The sequence below is a fragment of the Emydura macquarii genome, unplaced genomic scaffold, assembly GCF_026122565.2.
Source record: "Emydura macquarii macquarii isolate MOO-44397 ecotype Brisbane River unplaced genomic scaffold, CSIRO-AGI_Emac_v2 contig_2432, whole genome shotgun sequence".
In the NCBI taxonomy this organism is placed as follows: Eukaryota; Metazoa; Chordata; order Testudines; family Chelidae; genus Emydura; species Emydura macquarii.
The window spans coordinates 1,935,063-1,958,976 of record NW_027132569.1 but is presented as its reverse complement, the minus strand read 5'-3'; the positions used below and the strand labels follow the sequence as shown (position 1 = coordinate 1,958,976).

At 39.1% G+C, this 23,914-nt stretch overlaps 1 protein-coding gene across 1 annotated transcript in view; it reads right to left on the bottom strand.

The window, feature by feature from the left end:
- Positions 1-23,914, bottom strand: part of BMPER (BMP binding endothelial regulator) — a 175,951-nt gene that overhangs the window by 40,859 nt on the left and 111,178 nt on the right. The window contains exons 11-13 of the mRNA XM_067562445.1: positions 23,262-23,307; positions 15,643-15,972; positions 9,650-9,986 (exon numbers count right to left, since the gene is read on the bottom strand). Of these exons, the coding sequence (XP_067418546.1) occupies positions 9,650-9,986; positions 15,643-15,972; positions 23,262-23,307 (713 nt within the window). The remainder of the gene's footprint in view (positions 1-9,649; positions 9,987-15,642; positions 15,973-23,261; positions 23,308-23,914) is intronic.

The following is a 23,914-nucleotide window of genomic DNA, read 5'->3' as shown; positions in this document are numbered from 1 at the left end:
CTGCTGGATTTGTTTTAGCTTTTATGCTTCAGAAATATTATATAAACAGAACATTAGTGGTAGGAGTACACAGGAATGCAAGAGCATGTACAGCTTCAACTCCCTTCTCAACATTTTCACATTCCCCAACATATTTAATTTCATCTGGGCTAAATGGGAGGCAGGAAGATACTTAAATTGTCTCAACTGCTGAATACTGCGATGGAGACCTCAAGTCTCAGCCCTGCTCTCAGATATACACAGCCGCCACGCTACAATCTTGTTAAATTAACTAGCAGCAAGTGCATAATGCTGTATCCGTCCTCACGGCAAAACCTTCCCATTCCATTTGGGTGAGACCAGGACTCAGCCTTTAGTGTTTAAGTATGGCACATATTACATTATCAAGGATTAGATTCCAGGGTGATAAGTACTTTAGACAGGCAGATAGATATTCCTAAAGAAGCACAAGAACACAAGTTCTATATGTGCTTATTTCCTGTATGCCTTTTCCCTACTCCTTTTGGGAGTTTATTCAGAAGCTGCTCAATGCATTGGCTTTAAATAAGGGCTGAAATATAGTGGCTTTGCAATTATGCATGTTAAGAGAAAGATAATAAAATGTCATGCTTCGAGATGCAAACTGATCATTTCAGGGGCCTGAAATGGATTTTCTCTCCTATGCATGCCGCCACACAGTTGGTCGGCTACATTTTGGATGGGTTTCACCTTTCTCTCACCAGATATTGGTCTCTGCCAGAGAAAGGATAGTGGACTTGAAGTACTGACATTTGGTATGATGAACCCTATGCTTATTTATTTACTGATTTATGCACAGTGCCCATCACCTCAGCATCCCTGAACTTAAAATATAGGATGACAATAAGGGTCCAGGAACCTCAGGGAAGAACAGGGGGTCTGAACCTCAGAGAATAAGCAATTTAATCAACGGATTGTATACAATATTATTGTACTATCCAACTGTATTGAGGGAGGCAGTGGTTTTCAACCTTTTTTCATTTGCAGACCTCTAAAAAATGTCAAAGGGAGGCGTGAACCACTTTGGAAATCTTAGACATAGAATGCAGTGCAGACTCCCAGCGGTCCGCGGACCACAGGTGGAAAACCACTCTTCTATGGTAACCACAACCTTTGGTGGACCCCTTAGACATAGTCTGTGAACTCCCAAGGGTTCATGGACCACAGGTTGAAAACCACTGGAGAAAGGTCTTTTATGAAATGCGATGACACACTGGTGATTGATATAATTGTGAAATGTAGTTATAAACACTATATGTGGAATTATTACTACCTACTAATATTATGCTTTCAAGTCTGTGACCAAACAAAGGGAGAAACAGATTTTCTCCCAGGCAGCAGGGAAGATAGCGATCTCCTTGTGTCTAATGTAAATTAAGTATTATGGAAGATCCATTTACGTGTGTGTCAACAAGAAGAGATGAACAGCAGGGGGTCATACTGACTCTAGAGACAAAACAACGAGTTTTGGGAAATATAAGGAAAAGCAAAAAAACCCATTTTGGCATCCATCACTTTCCTGTTCCAGATGCCCCAAGAAAGCACCACAGATAGGTCTAAATTTAAATTTTAAACACAAAAATAAAATTAAAAAATATTTCCTGCTGCAAAAGTGTCGCAGAGGTTAATTAAAAATGAGCCCAAATGGAGATCTGGGGCTTCTAGCAGCTGTAACTAAAAGTCTATAACATTTAAGGGAAGACTTGGGGTGACTTTCATGGCTTCTGATGATGCTCACCCCTTTTCTGGATAGCGCTAAATCATCCCAGTCAGACATGATATTTATCCCTGCAGCTAGCAACAATACTTCTGAACAACAAATACTTTTGCCTTGGGTGTGGATCAAATAAAACTAATAAGCAGGCTTTTTTTAAAAAAAACATTGTCAGAGAGGAAGATTATCCCAAAGTTGTATTACAAGATTCTCCTCACACCTGCGTGTTAACTAGCTATATAGTTGGATATTGTGCGATTCTACCAGCACACCAAGGAAGTTTATCAGAATAAAATATAAATATTTCCAGTAAGTGTACTTTACATAAAGTCTGTTTGCCAAATGGTGTTTCATTCATCCTTGGGACCACTCATCAGCTTTAAGTGACATAAGGGCTTTGCTGGATCAGCACCTTAGTTGAGAAAAATCAAGTGGATGAGCTCCCTGTTAGTATATTGGCAGCAGTAATACCTATAGAGCATTGAAAAGCCTGCCAATTGGGCTTTGGAAGACTGCCACAGGGAGCACGGCACAAAAGTGCAAGTTTCCACAGTGAGCACCTTGCCCTCAGGAGCCAAATGTTCAGAGCCAAGAAACAACAGAAACCCAGCTGACTGTACCAGTCTTTTTTGGACACACAATAGGTGGAGAGGCAATTGCGGAGGTAAATGACCAGGTCACTTAAGGGTTACAATGTACAAACCCACACCTTAAATTGCAGCCAGAAAGAAAGAAGAAGCTGGGCACAGCACTGGGCACCAGAATTATGCTCTCAGAGGCTCACTCCACTCAAGAGGTAATAATAATATCCAGCACTTATACAGCCGCTTTCATCAGGCAAAGCACTTTACAAATAGGTGAGTATCATTATCCCCATTTTACAGATGGGGAAAAGTGAGATACAGAGAGAGGAAGTGAGTTCCCCAAGTCACCCAGTAGGCCAGTTTTAGATCCATAAATAGAACCCAGGTCTCCTTGGTCTCAGTGCAGCATTCTATCTGTTTCTGTACCAGCTGAATCTTTTTAAAGATTGCCTACAGTACAGCAAATTGTCGAAAGCTAGACTTGGAGCTAAAAAGGCATGGATGAGTGTAGCAAAGTGTGCATAGGAGAGGAACAGTCACAAGGTAAAATCCTGGTCCCATGGAAGTAAATAGCAAAATTCCCATTGACTACAATGTGCCAGGTTTTCCTCACAGGCTCCAAATCAAGTGTAGAAGAAAAGATCACTTTTTTCCACCACTGTCATCAGGCTACCCAAGAACAGCAATATCACCAGTATAACTCCACGACTACAAACCATACTGACAAAAACTCTGGCAATAGAAAGTGGTCGTGGCCCCAGTTTATTCCTTTAGATGTCGTCCTCTGCCCACTGTCAGGATCAATGTTATCTTATTCAAATTAACCTTACACATCCATATATGCATCCTCACATCTGTCAGACACTGGGAGACCAGCGAGACACCATTTTATTATGAAACACCTGACTTGAATTTCATTGAATAAGGTGATAAACCAAAAGCCAGTGAAGTTTTATTGGATATAAGTGGTCTTTTGCAAAAATCACATACATATCTGTACACATACTGATTGAAAATAACCAGTGGAAAGAGAATGTCTCAGATTACGCCAGAGGGGCTCAAACTTTTTCAGTCACGTCCCCACCTTACCAGTAATGGAATCTGTCCATGCCCCTCCCCGCATTACTGCACAGCCAAAACTTCCTCAGCAGCGGACCTTGGGCTGAAAGCAGTACTGGGGATGCAGTAGGAACTGGGGCTAGAAGTGAAGCTGGTCTGGGGGAAGAGAGGGAGTGAGGGCGGAGCTGGGCTTGGAGATGGAGCAGGACTGGTGGCTAAACGGGGTTGGAGGAGGAGGCAGAGCTGGCCTGGGGTGGCGCAGGACTGGAAGCATGGTGCTCCCTCCCTGCCACCCGTGGGGGTTGGCCCTGGCCCCACCATGTGCTCCCCCAAATATTCCTCCGCGCCCCCTCAGGGGGAGTGTGCCCACAGTTTGGGGACCACCAGATTACAATCACTATCTATTAGAAAACATCATCTCATTTAATGTCTGAGCATTGTATCAGGTGTGATCCCCCCCATGTAATCAGGATAAACAAAGCAAAAACATTCCAGACATGCCATCCTTTGAAACAAGGGAAGCTTCTCTGTATTTTAATCACAGAATAGTATGTTGCTTCATCTGGTTTTGCTATAAAGTCTCTTCCTTAAAAAAAAAAACCTTTCCAAATAGGGAAGCTCAGAGTGGGTCATCGGAGAAGCATGCATTTCTCAGACTGGAAGAAAGCCATGGACAGTCCCAGGTGAATGGTGTCTATCCAACACCATAGTCTGTCAAATTCTGAAGTTCTCGCCCCCTCACCTCCAATCCCCCGCCTCTAACCACCCCACTCCCAATACCTCAGCAGGAAGGGAGACATCTGTGAATCCTCTGGCACTGCTTCAATGTTTTACAGCTGTAATAACCACTGATACAAAGAGAAGAATGTTTTCTAGTCCAAGATTCCTGAGGCACTTTTCTAAACAGATACAAGTGTGTGGGACTCAGTACAGGGAATAATACCCCGCCAAGGGAGGGTTATGGGGAAAAGATGAAGGGGAATCATGATCTGTGGATAATTGAGCTCAACTCAGGTTGATTTATCTTCCCTGACCACTCTGTCTATTTGTCCAAGTCCAACCTTCTAATCCTTAAATCTAAACAGTATTGCTGGCAGGTTGTACTCCTCCTTGGCTGTGTCAAATCAAATGAAAAATTCTTCAAGGAGGATGCTTGCAACAGTGGTGTTTTCTGGGTTTGATATACATGTATTACAATATATCTGTAGTTCTCTTCATTAGCAGCATCTAAGTATGTGAATTTGATGCTTGCTGTTGGAATTAACTAAATGCATCTGATCCCACAAAGTTTGTATTTCCCCTCTTTCATTATTAGCCCACCACAAGCATTGTATGCCATGGTGCCTCGGGCCTATCTAAAAATAAGACAATGTGGTATTTACCAAGATCCAGTCATAACATAACCGTTGACATTTGAGTGATTTTGAGAGTGATCTGAATTCATACTCAATCACAAATTAGAGAAGATAGTCAAGGTGGATAGTCACCAGAAAAAATGTACTCTGAAGCACAGTAGTTCCTAGAAGGGTTGTGAACACCAGCTCTTCAAATGCCTACGCATTCAGATTTACTCCTTTGCACATTTCACCAATGTCAGTCTGCAAAAAATCGCTTCCAACCAGTAGAATGATTTAAAACAGATTCTATATTTCTGTCAAGAAAGCTGGAACTATCAAGCACTGAATAAGCCAAATAGGGAAGACTCCCAGGATTCGTCTACACTGCAAGACAGACAGACAGACAGACAGAAAGAAAGAAAGAAAACTCACACCAGCAAGTCTCAGAGACCAGGTCAACTGACTTGGGCCCTTGTGACTCATGCTATGGGGTTAAAAATAGCAGTGTAAACATTCAGGTTCAGGCTAGACCCCAAGCTCTGTGACCCTCCCCCCTCACCAGGTTTCAGAACCCAGGCTGCAGCCTGAGCCCAAATGTCTACACTGCTCTTTTTAGACCCATTGCAAGAGCTCCATGAGCCTAAGTCAGCTGATTTTGGCTCTGAGACTCTCAGCTGCATGTGTCTTTTTTTTTTTTTTCTTTTCAGTGTAAACATAACACAATGTAGTGGCTAGATTCAAGTGTATGGGAAGTCAAAGAGCCTGAAACAACTAGAAGCATCAGTTTTGATAAGCAGCATAGTGTTAGACTTTGCTAGATGGAAAACTTTGCAACATCCATTCTAGATGTACCACTTTTCAGAGGCTGTACTTAGGATATTATGTAAAATTTTGGTCAGATGTACCACCTACCAGTAGTACGCCCTGAGCTAACATAGTGGGTTACAGATATTCCAATTCTTCCCACTCCCTTGATACTGCCTTTTTTTACAACAAGATTTTCCTTTGCACTGTCCCACTGTATGATCATAGAGCATTGATTCCTTGGCCACACGGATTTCAGTTATCAGTTATAGAACTTCATGGTCAACTGAGAGTATAGAATTTAGGATCTTTGGCTCCAAAACCACAATCCACTACCATTTAATGTCAAGAAAACTCTTCATTAGCTGGAGTAATGCTAGGGCTTATGTCCTCTTTGTGGGTTAATCATCGGGGTGCCCATGTAGCATAACAAGATGAAAATTATGCCTATAATTTATGTCCTAATTCTGAATAACAATCTTCTCTCTAGTTACATGGGAATTCTTACAATAACAGCAAAGTCTGCAAAATTAACTGCATTGAAGGAAATCATCTAATTAGAGTTAAGACTGAGTAATATCAGCACAGTCAGTTTGAATGTTTCTGACAAGGGTTATAATTAAATAAATTTGCAGTTACTGAATGTATTTGATTAACTGATTCAATCAAATGAGGCCAATTACCATGTTGCTAATCAACTACTGTTTTTCCAGGCCAGACTGGATATGATTAAAAATAGAGATTCAAGGTAAAAAATATTCAGGTCTTAATCTTATGGCAATTTCTTTTACACAAGAGACAATAACAGGTACTATAATTAGTTTGCATGCTGTGGCCTATGATTAAATTACAATATTAAGTCTTAAAAAAAAATAACCCACTAACTAAAGGGCTTATTAGTACAACTTGTACAACCTGAAGTAAAAAGTTTGACTGCACATTAGGGCCCAGATATTTAGTAATACAATTTCATAATTTTTTATGCTACCATAGCCACTAATTGTTGCATAGGATCTAACTGGTCATTTGTGTACACAATTACCATGCGTACGTGCACAATGACAGTAGTTACAAACAGTGTGCACTGCTTTTTTGCAAGCACATATCATATACATATCTAAAAATCTGGGCCTGAGTAACTGTAGTTCCATTTTGACTTTGCATGAAAGAGTTACCCAGAACACTTACAAATATGCAGTTAAATAAACTAAAGTGACAAAGTGGTTTTCTGTCATTTTAAAAATCTTTTTCTCCACTCAATCTTTACTATAATCTCATGGAAATTTGAAATTGTTTCCTTACGTAACTGAATTTTCCTCTCATGCTCAAATCCTGACTGATATATCGGATATTGACGGCATTGGTCAAGAACATTGAGCTATTAGCACTACTTCAAAACCACAACAACAAAGAGCCCATAAAACACGTGTTTTGTTTTAAAACAAAGAATTACAGGACGGATGCAAATTGATATATTACAAAAAAGTTAATTACATTTTGGACCTTTCCAAAATTCTAACATTTTATGCTTATATAGAGGTTTTAATCTGCAGAGCACTTTACAAATAAACATTAATCACCACAACATCCTAATAAAGTGGGAATGAGGCATAGGTGCTCAGTGATTTCCCATAGGGCACCAAGGGTGTGTCAAGGTCAGGATCAGAACTCAGAAGTTACTGGTTCCTCATCCCATATTCAAACAAATAGATCTAGTATGGTTTTTGGATGGCTAATAGTATAAGCTACAACTATTTAAAAAAAAAAAAAAAAAAGGAATCTTAAACTGCACTTGAGATGTCATCAAAGAAATCTTTTCAGTAACACAGTGTCAGACAAACATTTGCAACATACTGTTCATTGCTTTTTGGGGGCATTTGAAGAAAACACACCCTAATTTGAAATGTTCCTGCTGAGTTTATTTCTGAGAATTCTTATTAACAGCAGGTCAGCTAAAGAGGAACTTACTGAAAATGAGGTGGTGTTAATAATGTAGATAAGAATGACCAAGAAAGGTTAACATTTGTGAACACGATATTAAAATGGAGAAGTTATGTAATGCATAATGATATAGAGAAGAAAGAAGGCAGTGATATGCAAAATCCATCCGTTCAAGCTACTCAGTTGAAAAGAGACACAGATGGAGAGAAAAAAGCAGACACATGGGCGACCTAACTATTTTATTTCAGGAACATTTATATTCCACCAGAAAACTTTGTTTCTCTTTAAAAATGCACAAATGGAAAAATCTGAATAAAACCTACAATGAAATTCTGTTGACAAGTGTTCTGGATAGAATCATGTGCATGTTGTGAATATTTTTTGTTAATTCTGAATCAAACTGTTTGATGGCATTTACATAATTTGATTCCTGTAAAGGTGCATTTGCCAATAATGTTTTGTTTGACAGAATGTTCATGGAAAATTGAAATCCCATAAATACTCAAGAAGAATATTTATTTGGGTGAAGATTTATGTTGAAAAGGCTCACATGGCCATCAACTTTTCATTTCAAATAGGAATGACTTTTGTTCCGCCTCCGCCCCTCCCCCCCCGAAATATGAATTTTTCCATGGGATAGAAATTTCAGTTCCCACATAGCTCTATGTAAAACAGCCTTTTCTACAAAAGACATACAGTATATTTAAATCAAGCAAACTTTCATTGTGTTTCCAGATCTGATGCAATACTATTTTCTAATGCAAGAAAAGGAAACCCACCATGGTATTTTATATGTGAGGGTGCAAAGATGTTTTCTGGCTGCCCTTGCCAGGATATAAATCATTTTCTTTCATGGTGTCTGAGAGTTCATTGCAATAAATTAATCACCAGCCACTTTAAAGGAGAGAGAAAAAACCTAAATGTGAAATGAAAGAGAAAAATCTATTCTAAACTTTCTGTGCCTGTTCTCTATTTTCATTTTCAACACTTAACATTAAATAATGGCAAAAGCAAGGTAGGAATATTGTTGAAATACATTCAGCACATCTACTGTGTGTGTTCGCACCTCTAATACTCTCTATTGCTCCCACAACCACCAAGAAAATTAACACTATAAAAGTTACGGATGGGCCTGCCCTCATTCTTACATTATCTCCCTTTCTTATGAGCCAGGAAATAGACTGTGCACCCAGACAAACATAGCCTGGAAACCAGGATATGCTGTCTTTTCTAGCATCTCCCAACACTCAGCCATATTCTGCTGGAGTAGGTAATAGGCTTTCAGTCTCCTCACAGAAGAGGAAGAAAGGCAGTTCATAAGGGAAATACAGTAATTTTAAAAAAGCCATTATAAATGAGCCCAGTAGTTCAGCAGATGTGCTCAAGTACAGAGAGCTGCAACCATGAAGTTAGTCAGTTCCATCCACCATCATGAAATTCTGACCCAGCTTGCTTTTATCTTTTATGTCAGGCAATCTAAAGAAAACAAGATTTTATTTGCTGGGAGAGGGGCAAATAAACTCATGACAATTAAAGAGCAGAAACAATTTCTCTGTGGTTTAGGCCAGGGGCATTTTAATGATAAAAAGACTTAGATAAATTACTCAAGCAAAGCTTCTTGGTTGTCTTCCCTTTTACTTTGCTCCCAGGGTGAAACAGGCAGACCTGGCTCATTCTATTTACTATATCCTTTTAAACTCTAAAACACACACATTTCGTCAGTCAGGAAATTATGGTACAACAGTTTTAAACAAAATCAGTTTTTAAAAAGCCCATGGGAAACATGGAGCACTGTGGACTAAATCTTGGTCCCATCAAAGTCAACAGGAGTTTTACAATTGACTTTAGCAATCTGTTCCATGGCCTTGTGTTCACCCCTTCTCTTTGACTGTGGGCTTTTCAAACAACATTTTTCTAATCTGGCAATTATAAAGCTGTCTTTCTTTCTCGATTGTAGCTGCTCTATTGCCCTTTTTGTTCCTATTTCCAGTCCTAGGACCTGATTCAAGAAAGATGTTCAGCACGTGCTTGAGTCCTGCTGAAGTCAATTGGAGTTAAGAACATGCTTAAGAGTTAGCACTTGCTTAAGTACATTCCTGAATCAAGGCCAATTAAGTGCAGATTTGCATCATCGCATTCCCACACAAAGCTCTCCACCATTTCCTCCTCACTCCTGAGCAGGCTGCACTTACCGATAGAACGTAGTATAATCCACTGTTGAGTGACAAGCCTGAAACTCCCAAGCCTTGAGTTTCTGGCATTCCCGGTGGGCCCGAAGTTTTACCCTCACTGTTCCTTGGCAGAGTTCAGGCACAGGCTTCTTCTGTGGGCGACTGCAGAACTCGTTCGACTCCACACGCCAGGACTCAGCAAAGTCATCCACATCAAACTTAAAATTCCCATCACTCCCTATCAGGTCATCTCTCCTGTGCCCATTATAGTTCCCACACAAGCCACAGAGTTTGCCTTTCAGGTGTGGTGCAGCCATGACTTCGACAAAGCTGTCTCCATCCCATGAGATTTCCAAGCCTATTTCAGAAAAGGAGAAGGGGGGGGGGGGAGTTAATAATTAACAACTATTTGTGTTTATAAAAGAGTTTTTATGGGAACTTAAGCAAAAACATTTGGTTTCCTTCATAAAATCCATACATGCCACTGTAAGAGTCTCCTGAACAGTAAGTGCAATATTACTCAGATCAGAGAAGATGACAAGAAATTAGACGCATTAGGTCGGTAGGATATGTTTGTCTTTCTGTTGGAAGGTGCTTGATTGACAGATCTGGAAGTGAAACACAAATACTCTAAGTGAAATCCTGATCCCACTGAAATCAGCGGCAAACTCCCACTGATTTCAGTGGAGGCAAGCTTTCATCCATTCTGCAGAAAAAGCTACCGTATAGACAGCAGCTGGACAAACTTTGCCTACACACAGCACATCACCAATGAGTTCCAGAGAAGCCACTTACTCAAAAAGATACTTTTCCTCTATTCTGATGTTGCCACTTGATAACCCTTTTGGATGTGGACATTTAGTCTGAGAGCAACAACTCATGTCACACAGGTCAATAAAGACAGATCAGATGGGTAACAATGTTCAGACAGTACCAACCTGAAATGGATTCAAAATGGTTAAGGGCTCTGTAGCCCATTACCAATCCTGACCCAACTAATCTTCATAAATTCCCAATACAGTTGAAAGGGGGAGAGCGACCAAACACTCATCCAGTAGCTGGGATTGCTACATTCAGTGCCTGACAGCACTCTCTCTTCACACCAAGTTTTTGCATCTTCAGGACATTGATTTTTTAATTGTTTTCTATGAGAGGGTAAAATATATATTATATAATGAACCGTGACAATTTTGTTATTATTTTGGATAAAAAAAGAACATTGGAAGCTGCTGAGGTTCACCTCCCACCAGAAACTATTAACCTTTATTTTAATTCTTATTTCCATTATCATTTGATGATAATAATTTACACTTATGTAGCACCTTTCCATGCGAGCATCACAAAGCACTCAACCAACATTAATTAATCCTCCCAACATCCCTTCGAGGAAGGTAAGTAGAAATTAAGTATCACTACTCCCATTTGATTGGAAATGAGACACAGGGCGAGACTAAATGACTTGGTCAAGTTTACACAAGAAGTTAGTGGCAGAGTCCAGAAGAGAACCTGGATTTCTTTACTCCTAGTCCTGTCACTCATAACAACATCTGTATTCCTCCCTATGTTCATGTATATAACTAACACACTATACCCCCAAAAAATCACCCCATTCAAAACTGGCATAGTTTCTTCAGCGACAAGTCCCATTGTTTTACGCTACAATTCCATTGTACATAGCCCTCAAATAAAACAGAATGCTATTAAATGGTCCTAAACAGTGATTCTGGTCAGAACAATGGCTGCAAAAGGGGTGCTTTGTCCTGTATTGCCTTGTCCACACTCTGGCTTGAGACATGGAAGCAAAACTGTTTTGGGAGACATGGTTTTGCAAGTACCTGAATAATACTACTTCCCACACAGATTGTTTCCATAGTATGGTTTCTTATCATGACTAACACAATGTTACAAAAACTGTATGTCCTAATCATGTCTGAAAACAGCTTCAGACATATTATAAATTCTGGAATTGACAGGCCTTTGTGTCTTCTCATGTGGCATTCTAGTTTCCAATCGGTGTTCTATTTATGAGGCCGTGTAGCCTAGTGGAGAGGGCAGCATAGTGAGATTCTGGGCTCTGCCACTGGTCTGTTGCGTGACTGGGAAACTTGTCCCCCTCCTCCTCCCCCCCCCCGGTGCCTCAGTTTTCCCATCTGTAAAATGGGGTTAATAATATTTACCTCCTTTGTAAAGCGCTTTGCGATTTACAGAGAAAAAGCACTATAATGAGAATGTATTTATTGTGCAGTTTACTGACAAAAAACAAGGCTTCACTATTTTTAACAAAGAGCCAGCAGAGCAGCAATGAGGGAAAAGTTCTTTTTTACTGCTTCATGACTCAACAAGATTGACAGATCACTTGTAACTCCAGCCATCTTTGTTTCTGACCACACTGCACAAAATAAAATACAACCTGGTTTTCAGACCCCACACAAAACTTGTTGTGCTGGCATTTAGAAAAATCTTGCCATTGACTTGTAAACCGAACCTTTTCCATACGGAAGAGTCACTGACATAGAATAAAGATTGAATAGCATGTTTACAGAATAATTTTTCAGATCTAGAGATTGGACCGAGTCACAGAGTTCAGATCTGAATCCAAAACAAAACTTCCTCAAAGTCTGGAGTGCCCAAATCCAAGTTTTAGTCCTCTTGGTTTAGGACATAACTCTACTTTAAGAGTTTATGCTCAGTTCATTCCTTTACTAAGCTTCATGAGGCTGCTGATCTTACGTGGAGTCACAAAGGGATGGGAAGAATGGCCCCCACCCATCTTGTTCAGAAGTAATGTTGATTCATAAAGGGTAAGATTACATAACCCTTACTCATGTTGGTGAGTACTTGAGTTCTAAAAAATGGGTGTCTAAACATCGCGTCTTCAGGCATTCCATATTTATTTTCCATTAGCAATTTGATTTCTGAAAAGTGATTAACTAACGTCAGTGGGACTACGCATGATCATCAGCGTCCATATGGCTTGTACAATCCAGCCCTAAATGAACTATTCCAAATATTCCCGTATCCTTTACAGTATTTTAAAGGGCCAGTCAGTGGCTGTTACATGTCCCGCTCTGAGCACCATCCAGAGAAGATGTGAGTTGGTTACAGTCTCCCACTACACATTCTGGCTCTTTAACTCAAGCTGTAGAAATCTGTACTTCAAAATGTTCCTGGTTCAATTCCCAGCGTGGACCAAGATGACAACTGTCACACTAGTAAAATAGGACTTTTCTATACCTGCACATAGTTTAATTACACTATATCCTGCTTTAATTTTCAGGTCTTAGTGAAGATTTTGTTACTGTATAATACTTCATTTTTTAGATTAATTATTTTTCAGAGTCATTCAGAGTGATGCTTCTTAGGTTTTGATGAACAAAATAGAGATTTCTCCCTCTCAAATGGAGCCTTTTCTGCTTTTTGGGTAAGGAGGAATAGTTGGTATTTATACTATGACATTAGCTAATACTGTAATATATATGATATTTTCATTCTTGCCTGATAACACTGTATAATGTGTATCTTTTTGTTTGTGCATATGTGGAAAATTTACTTTGTTTAATAAACCAACTAACAAAGGAGATTATTCTATGGAACGATGTTTGAAATGGTCTCCTTGGCAGACAGAAACTATTTGGAAGTGTTACTTGGTGCCTATTTTTTTCCCCCTGAACAGATGAGTTTCCCATTCTCTTGGATGGGAGTCAGGATTTAAGTAATTGGCAGGGTTTGAAGCCAAAGGATGCAGCTTCTGTCCCATCTGGGGATGTGCAGAATAGGAACATTCTTTGAGCTGCTTTTTAGAGTTTTCCAATTTTCCCCTTTTTGGGGAAGTGATAAACCAACTTGTTACTCAGCTTAACTTGGCTCAATATACTGAATTAAAACAATTCTTTGTTCATTTATGCATGTCCCACACTGAGTCTCACATGCAGGGAGCTCCATCAATTGTTCTGCAGGATTTTTCACAGTTAAGGCATCCTCAAGATCTGGCAGCTGAGACTCTGCTCTAAGGGTTTAGGTTCAAATACTGGCACTAAGCCTGAGTAAATGGGATTTGTACAGAAGAGCTGCACAAGTTTTGTGCAGACAGAATACTTTCCCATCCTGATGGTAGAATGAAGAATGCCAGCATAATATTTGCTGTGCTCCCTTCGGTTTCCAACATGGGGATTTTAGGCAAAGTATCTACACAAATCCACTACAACGCACTCGACCAACTCTTTGCCCCATCAAGAAGTGTGGCACCAGAATCACCTCTTCATGGTGCTCAAGACATCCCATCTCCGCGCTCAGCCTCTCTATAGCATGTTATACCATTGACTGACATGTTCTGTAGAGGAGTCAGGTAGCTCTCTTGCTTTCCAGACTTTGTTTGCCCAGGCAAAGAGGAATTGGCCCTTAGCGATGTGTTCATGAAAGAAAGAATTTGATCCTTGTCTATTAAAGGGAAGAATTATTTGGACTATAATTTGCAGTGATTACATACTATTTGGGATGTTGTCATATGCCATAGTTGTACTACATCTGCCAACACAGGGACAAGGATGTGTGCAGTCATTTGTTGGCCTTATGTCAACAACAAATGGAACAGCAGCAGGATTAGCTGCCAGTCATCTTTGATTCAGAACCTCTCTCTGGGCTGTGGTTGGCTAATGAATTCCACATCACTAGAATTCATAGTGTTCAGCTGACTGCAAAGAGAAACCCTCAAGATGCTTTTAATTAGAACTTTTGAGTAATGGTCATCTTGTGTGCATTTTACAGACAGGCACAGAAACCTGCATTACCATTTTGAGGGACAAGCCCAGAGCCGGGATCCATATTAGCAGGGTTACATTTCCAGTGGATATATGAATGGTTGTCTCAATTCTCAGATCAGCAGTGGGTGCTATGGTATACTTAAAATAATGAGGGTAGGTAATGAGCATCACTGTGCCTCATGTCTGTGACTATATCACTTTTTAAGAGGGATTGGTTTCACTGCTTTCACATGACATTTAATTGAATTAATGGTAAATATTATTCTCACTGTAACAGTACTCCACTGTATACATGAAATCTCCCTGGGCAGCAGAGTACCTGACACATGCTAATGAGTAATTTCTTAACTTCCACTGAGTGTTTATCTACACTATAGTCTCAGATCAGTTTATCAAAACAGCTGTACGCCCAATGGTCTAACATTTCAACAATTAACATATTTGCTAGGATTCAGCAGACCTGGGTGTCGGCTCTGTCACTTCCCTATTCCTTCACAAAAGTTACCAGATGTTCTGACTGTTCCCATTTATTCCCACTTCTGGGTCTAACAACACAACGGAGACAAAAAGCCTGAATCCCAGCTCCACACAGACATGCTCTCATTTAGACAAAGAAAGGACCCTCCAAGCAGATGTAATGCTGCAAGCCAGGGTCTGGTTTTCAAACTGGAGCCCCTGGTGGGCATAATTTGGTATGCCCGACAAATTGTGTACAATTTTGCACATGCAACTCATTCAATCTTTTCCTGGCAATTCACTGCAGGTGCAGAATTGTGATTTTATGCACATTAACATGGGTCTCAATTTATTGCTGTGACTGAAAATATGAAGGTCCTGTTGGGAAGTCAGTTTCCCATTGTTCAGTTATAGCTACTGAGACATAGTGTCCATGAACAAACCATTTAGAAGTCATTGGAAATGAAATTCATACATGCATATACATACACTGGGTTGCCATTTGCAAAAAGTAACAAATTCTGAAAAGAGATTCTGCATGCAAATTGTAATTTGCAAATGAATCTCCGCTCTTGCATGCCTCAAAGGGATGTTGTATTGTTTAATTAATTAATTGATAGAGCTCTTTGAGATTCTCAAGCATAATGCACATGATTATTACCAGTGAATTATTGTTTCTTCATGTTTGCAATTTCTGGAATTGTTGCATTTGGAGACTTCACCAGATACAGGGCAGACCCCACTATAACAACATCTTTTGCACTTCTTCCAGTATTTCTGATTTGGAGCAAGCCCCACCTGCTTTGGTTGTCACTTTCAGCAAGTAACCATCCAAGTCGATCTGAAATTGAGAAGTCTCGCAAGGCAGTGATATCCGGGTCCCATTCCACTTCACTGTGAGGTGCTGCTGGAGGCTGATAGTGCTTCTGCCCAACACAAGATCCACAGATTTTGTCCAGGAGAAAGAGCGGGTCCGACGGGCATCATTTTTCACCAGCACCTGGAAGGGCGAGGCAGAGGAGGAGCAGTCTTTCGTCAAAACGTACTGACATGTTCCCTGAAAGTTAAATGTCCTTCCATCAAAAGTGTTGTAGTGAGGATCTCCAAATACAGTGCAAACTCCAGGCTCTGCAGGTGAGTGAGAAACAAAAGCACCATCAAGACCAATTGAAGTTTGAAAAGCAGCAGTAGATACAAACTTAAGGGATACAGCCCACCCTCAGAGGCCCAAAAGGTTACAATTAGGTGGGAGTGGAGGGCAACTAATAAATAAATAAATAAATAATGGGGGGGAGGGGTTTAATGAATGAAAAGCTTGTGTTTTCTCTTTTTTCTTTTTTTCAATTGAAACATTCCTTGCAGGGTTGGGAAACTAAGCATCAACATTTGTGAAACGAGCTAGAAACAAAAGACAAACCGACCAGTCTAATTCCAGCACTCAAGCTGAATGAAAAGTAGAAAAGAAATGAACAAGTGGGGTAAACTATGTTAGATTATTACAATTCTTTCAGTTCCAGCAATCAAAGGCCCTGATCCTGCAATCAGATCTATGCCCGTGCCCAGATTCTGGTTGGAAATCACAGGGTCTCTGGGCAGGCACAAGCGTCTTGACATATAGTTTTATTGCAGGATCAGGGCCTAAGGTGCTAACAGTCAGAGAAATACGGAAACATGAATCTTATTTATGCATATATATATTCAATTATATATACAAACAAGTTAAATCCTGGCCCCATTGAAATCAATGGGTATTATGCCATTGACTTCAGTAGTACCTGGATCTGGTCTTACATGCTTATATATTTATATACATAACATTTATATATGTAGCTAGATAGATATAACAAGTCTGGCCAGATTCACTTGTTTGTTCTGGCTGGCCTGCTCTGCTACAGAGCCAGAAAGTAGTTGTAAATCTTGCCTACCAGTGAATCTGATGCCTACATATAAAATGTGCTCTCCCATTCACTACATGTTACTATATAATTCTATAAAACATAATCTGTAATTTAGCCACTTTGACTTTTTAATCAATATGGTTATGTTGATACCCAACACAGAAGTCGTCTGTAGGCTATGCATGACCAGAGATATGGAGGAGACTTCTGTGGCTGGGTCTAGAGATTAAGGGGAATGACATATATTTTATCGTTTCAACTTCTTGCTCCAGCACTTAACCCTAGCAACACTAATATCAGCAGATTACTGCTGTTCCTGGCAGGAATAGTCTGTGTGACAAGAATGTACACAGCGCTGCAACCAACAGAATACAGGTGTACAGCAATGCTGCTTTTGAAGCATCAATATACACCTGTTTGGGAAGGGAACTTGGTGCAGCAACAAAATATGACCCAGCGCAATCAGGCAGTTATCACTAGAACTTTTCATTCAAAGATGGAAGTGGCTAAAGAAATTATATAAATACCATTTATCTTTTGAAAAATGAAAAAATAACCGTTCATCAATGATTCATCTGGTAAATTCAGCCTCTTGGATCTAACATGGACTAATACAAACCTATGGAGATGGAAGGAAGCATGGTCTTGTGGACAAGACATAGAACTGGGAGCTGGGAGCTTTACCACACATCCTTACTTCCCCTAAGAGCTTAGGTAAGTGACTTATGTCACATTTCTTTATGTTTGGATGCCCAGCTGGGGACCCCTTGGGCCTGACTTTTACAAGGACAGAGTATCCACTACACTAGATGAAGTCAACAAGAGCTGTAGAGGCTCAGCACCTCTGAAAATCATGGCTTAGGAATCACCAAATGAGCATTAAAAAAAAATTGAGGCACCAAAATTAAGGGCTATTTTTGAAAATGTGGACATCAACCTCTGTGTGCCTCAGTTTCCTCATCTGAAAAATAAAGATACTAATATCCACCTCACTGGGGTCTTATGAGGATAACTTCATTAATAACTGTAAACACATTTGAGAATCTCAGATGGAAGGAACAATAAAAAACTATCCATGACTAGTTCTATTGATTTCAAGTGAAGGTTACTCACTTAAAAATTATAGCATCAGGTTCTAATGCTACTGGTAAGTATTATATTAGTATTCTCTCTGCATTTCTCTATGTACCAATATAATTATTTGCATAAGGGATTTCAAAAATGTATTTCCTTATTTGTTTTAAGAAATTAGATATTATTTCTATTCAGCTCATTACATTTTTGCAGATTTCTAATTTTTCTTTTAAAGTGGGCAGGGAACTTCTGAGAAAACGAGGAAATTAGCAACAACAAAATAATAAATAGCCCAAACCATGATGAAAATTTCAGTGAAAAGAACTGGTTTTTGTCTGTGTTTCTGGAGGCCAAGAATATGCGTTTATTGTACATATTATTACCTAATACAGCTCAGAGTTGTCTTTTTTCCTTCAACTAAGATAGACATGCTTAAGAATCAAGACACGGAGAATAAACATAATTTATATATGTGCCAGCTAAACTGTTAGTACTGACAGGATCCAAAAGAAATATTTGTTTTTAATTTCTAATGTGTTATGCAGAGAAATTTTGTTTTATGTTATGTTATATCGTGTCACATCATATGTCAACTTGATACAGTGCAGTTAAAAGAAAAAAGAATATATTCTGGACTGGATAATTCAGTGTCTGATCCAAATTTTGTTGTTTACTTTAAAAACTGAAATGTAAAAAGAGAGTTACCCAAAGTATCCGATACTCCAGTGCCTTTGTATAAAATGTTTCTGAAAGTTTTGTTATAAGTGTGTTTTTAAAAAACCAACAGTTTGCATGAGTGTTTGTGAGATACTTCAAACACTTGCCAACAAGGAGGATTGTTGGCCTGAAAAGAAAGCTTAAGTAGAGTGTGTAACAGGATTGTAAAGAGCAAATGACAAAAAAGGGGTTCCAACCACCATTTGTAACTTGCTTCTCCTTCCTCCTCATTGGAAGGGTTTCAATCACAGATTGTTTTATGTTCTTTTTTCCCCCAAAAATGTCCTCTTTTGGTAGGCAATCCATGAGACCTAGTGGAAGCAGTGGTTCTCTAGTAGTTAACAGTGTATGAGCAGCCCTCTTCAATGATATTGATGTTGCTCCACGGATGTACCAACAACTGGACCTGTAAAGGGCTAGCACACTTCCCTCTATTTACATGCACACTCACTCTGTCCTCTAAGACTTTGACCAAGATTTTCAGAAAGGCTGAGATTTTCAAAAGGGCATAACAGAGTTAGGTGATTATCTCCTAGTTGAGTCCCTAATTCCCTTGGGGTCCTTGGAAAATCCCATGATAAGCCAAATAAGAGACTTTATTTTCCAAACTGCTGAATTCAGTGAGATCTGCTGGGTGCTCAGCACTTTTAAAAATAAGATCACTTATTTAGGAGCCTAAACATGGACTTAAGAGCCTACTGTTAGGCTTCTGCTTTTGAAAATCTTGGACTTTGTGCAACTCCTATAATATACTCAGCCTCCACCAACCTAAAGGGCAAGGATCTAAAATTTGCCCTTGACCTAGATAGTTCCAGTTCCTAGTAGACTGGCTTAAATTTGGCATTCACAAAGCAAGAAGATCATGCAGTGGGGGAGCTGATACTCTAAAGAAATTATTATTTAGCCATTGGCATGCGCTCTGAAGAAACTGGTTTGGACATTTTCTATGTAAAGAGAAGGAGGGAAAAAACAGAAGTTTACTAGTTAAGGGTGATTTGTTTGTACATCTATAACTCAAAATGGACTCAGCTTTTTAAAACCAAAATGAAACTTTGGCTGTAATTAGCCCAAATGGTAAATGAAGCCCTATATTAAACAGGGTAAATTGTTAACAGTGCACATGCACAATAGATTTTTTTTTAATTTAAAAATGCTAATCCATACACTACTTTCATCATAATTTCTCCATGGTACAGCTTCATCTAATGCACATTGCAAGGTGTTTTGTCAAAAAAACTCCACAAGAGAAGATATGGTTTAATTAATAAATAAAATGGCTATTCATATTTGTCTAATTATGTACTTATGCAGCAGACCATGACAGCTGAAAAGGCTGCCTGGGTAAATCTTATTCAATTTTTCAAACAGTGCATAGGTATTTACCCTTGCAGTCTATTTTGTTGATACACACTTCCATGAGAAGAGTTTTTTTAAGTGATTATTATAAAAATAATAAAAGGGAGCAACACGCTATAATAAATTAAGTTACCAGCTGTTACTACCAGAGACTTAATATGACATGTCACAGGTGTCAAGATTTTGGTAACCTCAGTCTTGCCTCTAGCGATCACTTGTCAATAATGAAATTACAGAGTGATTTGACATGATTGGCACACTCTGCCCAAAAAAGGCTTACAGCTAGAATAATAATAAATGATACGAGTAGACCTATATAACACTTGGGAGAAGTTGTGGTTCAATCCTGATAGCAGCCGTGATAACTGATCAGGATTAAAGCGCATCCACAGAGCAGTGGTAGGAAGCTTTTACTGTGCCTATGCCTTCTACAACTCTAGCAAGTGCTGTCAATCCTTCTAAGCAAAGACAGAGGTTTAATCTGAATTTCAAATTTCCTTACTTTTGGTCTTCAATTGAGTTCAGATTATTCATGTCACTTGAATTTAGTTTAGAGGTGGGGGTGGGGGAAGTTATATGAAAATGACCTTGGCATAACACAGGATTACTAATTTATGGAATTGACGTTAGTAGCAATTTTTGTAAAGCAGACCCAAACGACCACATTTCATTACATTTTTACAACAGGATAAACTACACTGTTGAACTAAACTACATTAAACACAGTGGTCATGCCAGTGGAAAATAGTAATAACTGTACACCAGCCATGGAGCTTAAGTAGCGACGTGCCAAAACTAACCACAGTTAATTCCAGCAGCAATAGACAAAAGGGACTCACTGGCCTTTTAGGAGACTAGGTAGTTTTTCTCTCTTCCACAAACTGCTTTGGAAAATACATTTTAAACTAAGAAAAAAAAGATGGTCTTTTAACAATGACTGTTTTGGACCTAATTTGTAGAAACTGGTTATGCATAGCAGTACTCAGCTGTCCTGTTCCTGTACCTCCTGTGTCGTTCTTGCTTTCGGAAGTCATGTCTGCTAGACTGCCAGAAATGTCTGGTGTATTCATGTGTGTAACGTGTGTGTACACATCTCATCTCATCTCATCTCACTAGAAGCAGGCTGTAGTTGCAAGACCTCTGATGATCCGGCACCTTGCATTATACCCATACAGTTCAGAACTCATTAGTTAATTAAAAAAAAAATCAACAAAAATTCTTGTATAAAAGCTACATTGTGCTTGATATTCACCACTCAGCATTGGGGTCAGTGCTGAGACACACCACCCCAAAGGGAGATCGAAGAAAGATTACCCCTCCAGTTGGCTCAGAGGAGTGTGCCTACCGCACCATCTTTTAGGATAGTGTAAAATGCTCCCCTTTCTGCATCCAGCCTTTCTGCTAGCCAGTGTGAACAGGAGGGATGGGGCCATAACTCCCCTTTGTCTGTTTTGGCTAGAAATTCTACAGCTGCTAGGAGGGACTGCAGCTGTCCCCAGCCCCTGCACAGAAAAGGCCTGATCTAGAGCCCACTGAAGTGAATGGAAAGGCACTTACTGACTTCAGGAGGAATTGAATCAGGCCCAAAGTGGAAGGGGAGCATGGTTTCTTTAGCACTCCCTATCTGTGTACTTGCACAAAGCTGCCTGGCACAATATATCCTTAAGTAAGTTGTCTCTTGATGAGCTACAACTGGTACTTCAATAACAGCAGGTATAGAAGCATCTTACTCTTCTTCCCTGCTGAAGGCACTTGGCCTTTAGTTTCACTTGTGTTACTGCTTACATAAATCACCATGGGAGTCTTTTGTGATTTTCAAAATTCATTTTGATTTTAATTTAATTATTTTTATTTTAAACAAAAACAACCACCCCCCTGGCACCTGGAAAATAGAATGCTTTGTTATTCAATAAAAATAGCTCTGAAAAAATGACTTCACCTTCTTCCCTTTGTCCACCTCTAGGAGAAAAACACATTTTCCATTTGCAAATATTTTGAGTTGAATTCCGGAAGATTTTCAAATAGTAGTGAATTACATGGTGCATCATCCATTTAAGATTTTAATTTACCTCCCTCTCAAATGAGCCTGATGTTACCCTCCTATAAATTATTGCCTAAGGATTTCTACAAGAAGCTGCCTATTATTTCAAGTTATGTGATTCTGTAATTGACAGGTGACCATTAGAAGCAAAACTTAAGTCACCAAATTTATGCCACTTGTGAAAGGTCATATTTGAACCCAGTTTCTGAAAGTTTCCATGCTTTTGAAACTGAGTACACAGAAAATGTATATCTATTAAAGAAAATCCTGCTTCATTTCAAGATCCCTCCATCTGCTCTTCTTTTGAGTCTATGTCACTCATTTCTATGGCCAATGTCACTCATTCTTGCCTTGGAGTACTGAGAACTGGACTCACGGTAAGAGATGTGTTGGATTAATTTATTAATACAGGATATTACCATGACACCAATTCAACCATAAATTCCTTTACCAAGGGCCAAATGGTGTTTATTGAATTGCTCGAAGCTTATCTAACATAACAACAATATGTTAAGAGTGCTTCAATACGTTTAAGATGCATAATGGAAGAAGTAATGACTTACTGTATGTTATTTTAATAATCTGATAGCAGCCAACATAAATGATTATAAAATTCACCTCATTGGCAAATTTCAAAAAGTTAAAAAAGATTAGACAAAAAACCAGACATTTTCCATAGAAATTAATTTTAATTTTTGAACTGCTGTGTTATAAAGCATTAAGGCCCCAAATCAGCAATGCATCCCTATTTAGTAAAGCACTTAAGCATGTACCTAACTGAATAGGTGAATTTAAGCAAATGCTTAAATACTTTGCTAATAGGGCTATGGGATGGAAATGATGATGTTATGGCTAAAGCGCAGAATTGTTTCAAGAGGCCTGTGTTCTATTGTATTCCCCATCTCTGCCGCAAACTTCCTGTATGATCTTCACAAACCCTTTCTAACTCCCACAAATCATCATTAAGGACCTGGAGCATGAAATCTGATTATGCTTCGTATTTCTTCATCTGACTATAGCTGCGAATGTTATTTGATTCATTCTGGCTACAACTTTCACAAGCTAACTATAATTTATACTGTATAGAGAGAAATATTTCCTCTAATTTGACACACACAAATGTGATATTCAGAAGATTAAAAATTCCCTTTGACATCTGTGATATTTTTAATATATGGGAGACATTACACTAACTCTGTCCTATGCTAAAAAGCACCTGCTTCTGCCTCCATCAAAAAAGAGGGAGATAAAACGCAAGCATGTTTCTATTATAACTTTTTCCTGATAGAATAAAAGAGTATTTTTTAAATGTGAAGAAGGAACTTACTCACTTTCAGTGCAAATAGGACAGCATCCTTTTCTATTCAGCATCTTACCCTGATTGGGAAAAAGACAGACTGGTTTAATTAAAGGGTTTTTGGAGCAATGCTATGTTGAAAAGGCTAGATAAACCTTTGAAAATAGTTCAAGTTGTGTTTAAACTCAATGCCCTGGTTACAGCCTCAAATATCAGGTGCTAAAAACAGACAGGACTATTCAAAAAGCCTCCTGGCAGTCTCCTAAGAAATAAAATACTAAAAGGGCTCTCTGTTGCTACTTTTCTCTTAGAGAGTGAGAGAGAATTTGTACTTATGTGTTCATGGATATCTAAAATAGACCAGTTGTTTTATATAACTAGGACTCCAGCCTATTTCACACAAAATACATATGGTTCATTTCTGAAGCAGATTCCTTGTATCCCTGCAGTTGCTTATGGGAAATCCCTACTAAAGAGAGTCATTCATCCAGCTACAAATACAAGAGATCTCACTGGTACAAATCAAATTTATTCAAATTCTCTTCCATGGATAAATACGGTGCTATACCTTACAAAATCATATTACTAAACTAGAAAGGGCAAACCAAATTCTCTGCTGGAACAAATGGGTGAAAGCCCACAGGTATATTATTTACACCTGCAAAGACTTTGCTCCAATATTGCTAA